Source organism: Setaria viridis, chromosome 8 (assembly GCF_005286985.2).
Source record: "Setaria viridis chromosome 8, Setaria_viridis_v4.0, whole genome shotgun sequence".
Lineage (NCBI taxonomy): Eukaryota > Viridiplantae > Streptophyta > Magnoliopsida > Poales > Poaceae > Setaria > Setaria viridis.
Window position 1 is genome coordinate 12,497,905 of NC_048270.2, and position 7,350 is coordinate 12,505,254.

The 7,350-nt window shown below is 44.3% G+C and overlaps 1 protein-coding gene across 1 annotated transcript; it reads right to left on the reverse strand.

Moving 5' to 3' along the window:
- Positions 1–1,061: 1,061 nt before the first annotated feature.
- LOC117833682 (cinnamoyl-CoA reductase 1) lies at positions 1,062–6,090 on the reverse strand. Its single transcript, XM_034713273.2, has 6 exons — positions 5,846–6,090; positions 5,585–5,754; positions 3,389–3,574; positions 3,033–3,198; positions 2,718–2,907; positions 1,062–2,617 (listed from the first exon to the last, which is right to left on the reverse strand). The coding sequence occupies exons 1-6, from the start codon at positions 5,958–5,960 to the stop codon at positions 2,428–2,430; spliced, it is 1,017 nt and encodes a 338-aa protein (XP_034569164.1). The 5' UTR covers positions 5,961–6,090; the 3' UTR covers positions 1,062–2,427.
- Positions 6,091–7,350: the final 1,260 nt, after the last annotated feature.

A 7,350-nucleotide genomic window follows, 5' to 3' on the forward strand; every position in this document is an offset into this window, starting at 1 on the left:
AGTTTGATAGTCAATAATATCTGGTTCTTGAGTTTGATGGCCAAAATCAGACTACAGTGATAGTTCGATAGTCAAAAATAAACTTCTTCCTATATTTGTTCCCCGTTTATTCTTCTTTATTTTATTTTTCCAGGCCTGAAAAAAGCTGTGTGTTGGGTTTCAATAGCTACTATGTAGCTACATTGTTCATTATTGTTGTGCAAAATCATATATATTGTTGATGATCATTTCAACTCTGATCTGATGGGCTATACATTGTTTTTGTTGTTTTACAGCCATGAAATAGTCAATGGCGAGGTACCTTCCGTATTTTTTTGCTTAGGATGCTGCTCGCATTTCGTGGTGAAGGTCGGGGTGAAAGTCTTGTCGGTGACGACTGCGAGTGCCGCTACCTCCTTACAAGCGACTCCTTTGCACCTCCTGGTATGATCATGTTTCGATTCTCCGGGTGTAAACCCAGCCCAATACTCGGGCTAATGATTATGCATCATCGTGGAGAGATCCATCTTGTGTTTCGGCATTCTTTGTTCATGCTCGACTGCTCGTGGGTGATCTTCTTACGTCACTTTAAGGTTACCTTTGGGGGAATATATAGGCTACAATTTATTAACGTGACGTGAGGACATAAGTGAGACCATTTGTTTGACAAGCAGTGTAATGGAGGCTTTGAACATTTTTCGTCAAGAGTGGATGGATAAGCAATATTAGACATTGTCTATAATTATTCTGTTTTTCTGTGCTCTTCCTCCTTTTGTTTACTCTTTTAATGATCAGCTATTGAGCTTAAGACTGAACATGGCTGTGTGTGTTTATTGCAGAGGCCGGATGGACCATTTTCTAAAAAAATGAAATAGTCAATGGTTGGTTTAGGCCAATAGTTGTCATTAAGGAGGTTAATCACATAATTTAGATCTCTTTTCTCGCTACTAGTTGAACAGCGAAAATAATTAGGAGTATAGATACCAAATTGAAACACCTGCTTCACTCTCAGGCATAGGTAAATAGAGGGCTCTTGAACTCCTGCATTTTTTTAGTTTTCACCACATTATGCATTACCAGTATGCTGCACAACATTATTGTAATTCATACATAATTTAGCAATGTAGGTGTACTGAACAGAGTAATAATAGTATTCCAGGTATGCACATAAGGCACCTCATCAATCATCATAACAGCATGAAAGAACAAGAAATCTGAACTTCATTTAGGCCCCCTTTGGCATTTGGCAGGGCTCCGAGTCGCCAGCGGAACAGCTCCACCAAGGGAGCCCCAAAAAACCCGCTCTCTCGAGCAGATCGGAGGAGACGGAGCCAAAAATTCCGGCTCCCCGCTGCTCCCTCCCTATCTTCGTGCGTTCTATTACCAAATTGCCCAACGAGATGACAAAAATTACACCGAAATTGCCACCAGCTTCCCCAAATTCCCCATGTACCTGGAGGCCCGCCGCCCCTTGGCTGCCGCGGGCGCGCCACCGGCCGTCTTCGACTTGAATGGAGCCGGCGCAAGCACCGCCGGCATCCACGCCTCTGCCGAGGCCGCAGATGCTTGGAACAATGGGGAGAAGTCGAGATGTGGGTGGTGCTTGGGCGGCAGGAGAGCAGGCCGGATAAGGGCGGCGAGGAGCAGGTGGCCGGAGGCGCGCGCGGCGGCCGGAGAAGGGCGGCTGCGGGGCGCGCGCGGTAGGCGGAGAAGGGCGACGGAAGGAAAGAGAAGACTGGGGAGATGGGGACCGGTCCATTGGATAAGGCAGCAACGAGAAGTTGGAAAAAAAAGAAAAAGGAGAAGGGGAAAAAGGAAAAAAGAGATAAGGAGAAGGAAAAAAATATAAGGAGGGAGGAGTCCTGTTTCATTTATTTTTTAAATTCAAATGGGCTCAAATTATAAATTAATTTTAAACATTCAATTCATCTATTAAAAAAAGCATATATTTAAGGGTATATAGGACATTTGACCTCTCACATTCATTCTAAAATTACAGGAGAAACTATTTTACCAAATACTTTTTAGAATAGCTTCAGCTCCATCAGAGAGCTGCTCCACCGGAGTCGTTTCAGCCATAACCATAACCCTACTAAACAAGCCCTTAGTTTTCCAGTAACCTGTTCTCCAAAACTTGTGTGCACCTGATCCGCTTTGCATGTTGGTTTTCAGAGTTGATGTTATCATTGTTCATACAGTACCACTGGTGGTCCAGGATGCCATTTCGGGAGCCGGAAATGATAATGTATAATAAGATACAATTTAGCTACTGGTTTAGATAGAAACCAGCACCAATCACAGGCTCTCTAGCAGTTTCATGGCACCAAAGTTCAGCCAGATTGCACATATTCCGGATAAAATACAGCAACCAAGAGTCCGGTCCCTGCCTTATTGCTGCATTTGGTTGCACATTTTCCAAATGCTACAGTATTATGAGAGGGATGGGTTTCATCCATCAGTGTTCATTCTGTAGAAATAAGGAAGCCGGCATGGATTCCCATCCACATCTGCTAGAAGACCGGCATTTTCGTAGCACTCAACACTATCGGCCAGTGTCTCTTGGAGTTCCCTTGGTGCCCACCCCAGATCCTTCAATTTTTCTGTAGTAACTGCAACCTTACAACCCACGTCGACCATTCTACAAGACAACAAACACATGGTGTTAGTACTACAAGCAACCGAGTAGCGCGCAACTGAATCTCCATTGTCAAAGTTTTGATGTGAAGAATTTCATATACTTGTCCACATAACCGTAGTTAGGGTACATGCTCTGCATCACAGCCAACAGGTCCACTATGTCCATTTGGTCTAGTGAGCATATGTATCTTGCAGATGGTTCAGCCTTCTCGTATACAAGAAGAAATGCATTAGCCACATCCCGAACATCCACAATGGGCCAAAATTTGTTGTTCATTGTATCCGGGCCTCCTGTAATATTCGTAAAAAAAAAATCCATCAGTGATAGATTGAATGATGCGGCGGAGTGGAAAAGAAAAGAATCCAGGTGAGAGAAGGGTAAAAAATATGAATTTTGCGAATCGCGATAGTCCAACCTTTTATCATATATACAAGAACTTTGCTGCTAGTGTTGAGCACCACTGACTGCAACAGTGGTCCGAAAACGAGGCCAGGCAGAACAGTAACAACATGCATTCCATTCTTCTTGCCGTATTCTAGGGCAATCTCTTCTGATTTTGTCTTGGCTAGAGCGTACCAGTTCTGGCGGTACAACAAGTAAAATGCCCTCGTATTAGCTAATGACTAAGATTTTAATTAGCTTAGATAAATAAAAATAATGTTCGATATTTGAATGTATACGGTAGCTTTCATTCTCTCAACTATTGATTTTTTTTGCTTCTATAGAATGGCAGGTTTCCGTATGGGTTGATATTTTGAAAAGAGTTCTGACCTCATTTTCCTTGCAGAACTCTATGTCGGACCAGCAGCTCTCATCAATGAGTTTATCTTCTGGCCAGTTTGGGTTAAAACTGACTGAAGCTAAAGATGAGACGAGTATGACTTTCTTAACATTCATAGCTGAGCAAGCCTCGAATACATTCACGGTGCCCTTCACAGTCGGAGCCATCATCTCTTCCTGCACAATGAATATTTTTATTTTTTAAATAAAAGTCAGAACCGGAAACCGAAGAATTCTTCGTTACTCATATTGGTATGATAATCATTGCGACAGAAAATATCTATACTTTTCACAATAAATACCACAGTATTTGGTCTTCAGATACCACCCAATGCACTCGACAAAAGGAGATGAAGTCAAATTCAGTCAGCGCAAGCTCCGGAAGCAAGTTGATACAGCAACCCAAGGTGGTCCCTTGAAGGAGCCAGCCGATGAGAGCCGGAGCCTGGAGGCCACGCTCTGGATGGAACAAGCAAAGACTCCAGGAGTACATCCCAATCAGGAGTGCCCAAGGGAGCTTCATTGAAGGGTCCACAATTAAAACCGACAACGCACAATTGGAAGTGACAAGTGCCGATGGAACGATTATGAAAGAACTTCGGATGGTCTTGGGAGGCAACTCCTAACTTGAGATGACAAAATGGTGGGAGGAAGTGAGATTGGACATGGCATCTCTATTATGTTGCTAGAAATATAGCACGGCTTTGGCGCGCCGTAGCTGCCATTAACCCGTTAGTTTAGCCTGTGTAATGTGGTGTAGAATTTAGATGAGGGGAAATAGTTACTCCCTCCGTTCCAAATTGTAGGTCGTTTTAGCTTTTTTAGTGCATAGATGTTTGTATACATCTAGATATACACAATATTTAGATGCACACAAATATATATGCACTTAGAAAAGCTAAAATGATCTACAATTTGAAACAGAGGGAGTAGCTTATTTGAGCCCATGTCTGAAGCCGCTTTTATCGAAATGCAATTTCTATGATTGAAATATTAGATATTGTCAACATGGAAGATGAAGATTATCACACGAGCTAGCGAGCTAGTACATGATTAGTTTTTTCCAGCTAATTTCAAAGTAAATTCTTCAGAGATGAACTCTTGTACTGAATTCTGCAATCCTGCACTCACGCTGCTATCGTGGGGTGTGACCTTTATTTCTTCTTCTAAGCAGAGTCCAGGAACAACTAGAGAGTTAATCCCTCGGTACTAAAATTGCTATTCGTTTTGGCTTTTCTAGATACATATATTTTGATATACACGTAGATATGCATGTCTAGGTGCATATAAAAAACTATGTATGTAGACAAGCCAAAACAAACAGTAATTTAGGACGGAGGGAGTAGTAAACAAGTAAGGGGCAAGGTGTTGCAGTAAGGGGCTGGTGCGTGTGCCCGTGCCCGTCCCCGTGCAAGGCGTCGTGGAGGATGGAACTCGTGATCTAAGGGGAGCCTCGCACGACGGTTCGCCCACTGCTGGAGATTGTAACTCGTGATCTAAGGGGAGCCTCGCACGAAGGTTCGCCCACTGCTGGAGATTGTAAAAGATTTTACTCAGAATACCTAGACTATTCACTAGGACCATTCCTGCTTATTCATAGTATGTATCAAAGGAAAACTAGGAATGTTTCTCACGGTAGTTGAACCGTTTGTCCTAAATATCCCTTGTCTCGCACTCATCCTCGTCTCTTCTCTACAACCATGCACGTTTCTGGGTACAATGGAGATTACTTTTGAGTGTTGAATTGCATTTGCTGAAAATAGGACTAAATTAACAAAAGTAGTACAGAAGGATCAGGAAGGACCCTAATCTTGTATGCATGGTTCCCCAACTCTGTTCTTCTTTCCTGTTTTTCTCCTCCAATAAGTTGGGCTTCTCTAGTAGTATAGTCAAATGAGCTCCTATCTTGCTATTCGTATCAGCTCCTATCTCTGCTCCATAGTCCTCGTACGCGTGCAATGAGAGATATGCAGCGAACAATGTACAGTAACTAGCACTACCTTTAATCTTAATTCTTAAATATGTAGAACAAGCCAGTTGTCGTATTTTATTAGAGGGAGTAATAATCTATAGGTCTACATAAAACACAAATCATCGAATTCTGAACACTGGGTCACAATACAGCCGCACACAGTTACCATTTGTGCTTGTATAGACCAAACGATGAAAAAGAGGAACGTATCGTACCTCAGGATCAGCGATCTTCTCACCCGGAACAGGGGACGCCATGTGGAAGACCCCCTCGCACCCGGCGAACGCAGCAGCCAGCGAGTCGATGTCGAGGACGTCGGCTCTGAACAGGCGCAGGTTCTCCTCAGCCCCGTCGAGTCGCATCAGGAAGGCATTCTTGGGATCATCTGCAACGCATGCAGCAGCACGATAGATCGGCTGATTCAATTCAAAGAGACAAGACGAACCAGGTGCTGGAATGTAAACGCGCAGACATACCTGGGTCGCGGACGGTGGCGTGGACGGCGTAGCCGCGTGAGAGGAGGAGCTTGACGAGCCAGGAGGCGACGAAGCCACCGCCTCCGGTGACGCAGACCCGCGGCGAGGACGCCATTACCGTCTCCTGGGACTGGGAGCTAGGTTGCCCTGCTAGTCAAAGGCCGGCGCTGGTGTAGCCGGCCCAGTCCGAGGGTTCTGCTTGCCTGCAGATCCGCCCTACCCACTTTATGTTTGCTAGTCAAATTGCTTTCATTGGGCAAAACAAAGAATCCAGTTGATCATTATCAAAACCCAAGTGCCTTACGTATAGACGTTTCATTATGACTGGTGAATTAACCAGTGGACCAAACGAAGTACTAAAGTGTAGCAAGAGATTCCACGGGATATTTTGGGGCAATAAACCAAACATCAGCGCCTGGTATCACGCTAGCAGTCATATTGTAAGTTAAACGGCATGTCCCATTCCAGCTCAAAACCGCGGGACAAACAGGGCCAAACCCACTGTTTTAGCAACGCCGGTATCCGTTGGGAGCTGCTGCAGGCTGGGTGTGGCGGCTCCCGTTTTGAGGTGCGAGCAACCTCACCATTGTAAAACGCTACACATTTTTGCATGCCGCCAAAAGCTATTTCTATTTTCTAGAGGCGGCTATGCGGATCGTCATTGGTCAAATGCATGTGAAAATGACCATTTTCCACAAGCGGGTGAGAGACTATCTTCGAAAATGAATTTTCAGGCGCGGGCATAGCAAGTTTACGGGACCGGACGGAGGCTTCCGTCAGGTCGATCTCGGACAGCATGCTGACAACACACTGCGCGCATGGATGCTGCGAGCAGCACCACCCTTCCGCAGACCGGTACAGAGGAGGTGCAACATGGGTGATGGTTTAGGGCCTCCAAACCTCCAAGTCTCCCGCGTCCTACTGCTGCTATGCTGTGTTGTGCGCGCCGCCCACCACCAGAGATTTTGAGACTACAAATTAAGAACCAAATCAACGAAAAAACTTTTGCGCTTGGAAAAAAATGCAAAGAACAAAAAAAATATTTTTTTAAAAAAATGTCAGCACAAAGTATGAACAAAATTTTCAATGAAGAACAATGCTATACGAAAACTTTTTCTTACAAACTTTCACTACTAGAGAATTGGGTATTAGTACCGGTTCGTTGGGTGCATATCTTCCGAAATGCATCCGGGATTAACCTGTCGAGATAAAAGGGGGCAGTCTTTTATCATAGGTCCATGAACCGGGATATAAGACCATCTTTTAGTCCCAATTTGTAAAACCAACCGAGACTAACGGGGCTGCCACGTCAGGCGCTGGACAGACCCCTTTAGTCCCGGTTTGTTTTTACAAACCGGGAGTAAAGTGCGTGTATACAGCGTCATGCAGGCGTCTGCATGGTGCCTATAATTTCGTGCATCACGTACCCCTTTAGTTAGTTAAGAGTTTTTTTATAACTAATGAAATCAATCGAACTATATATAGTATTTAAACGAATCAATTTA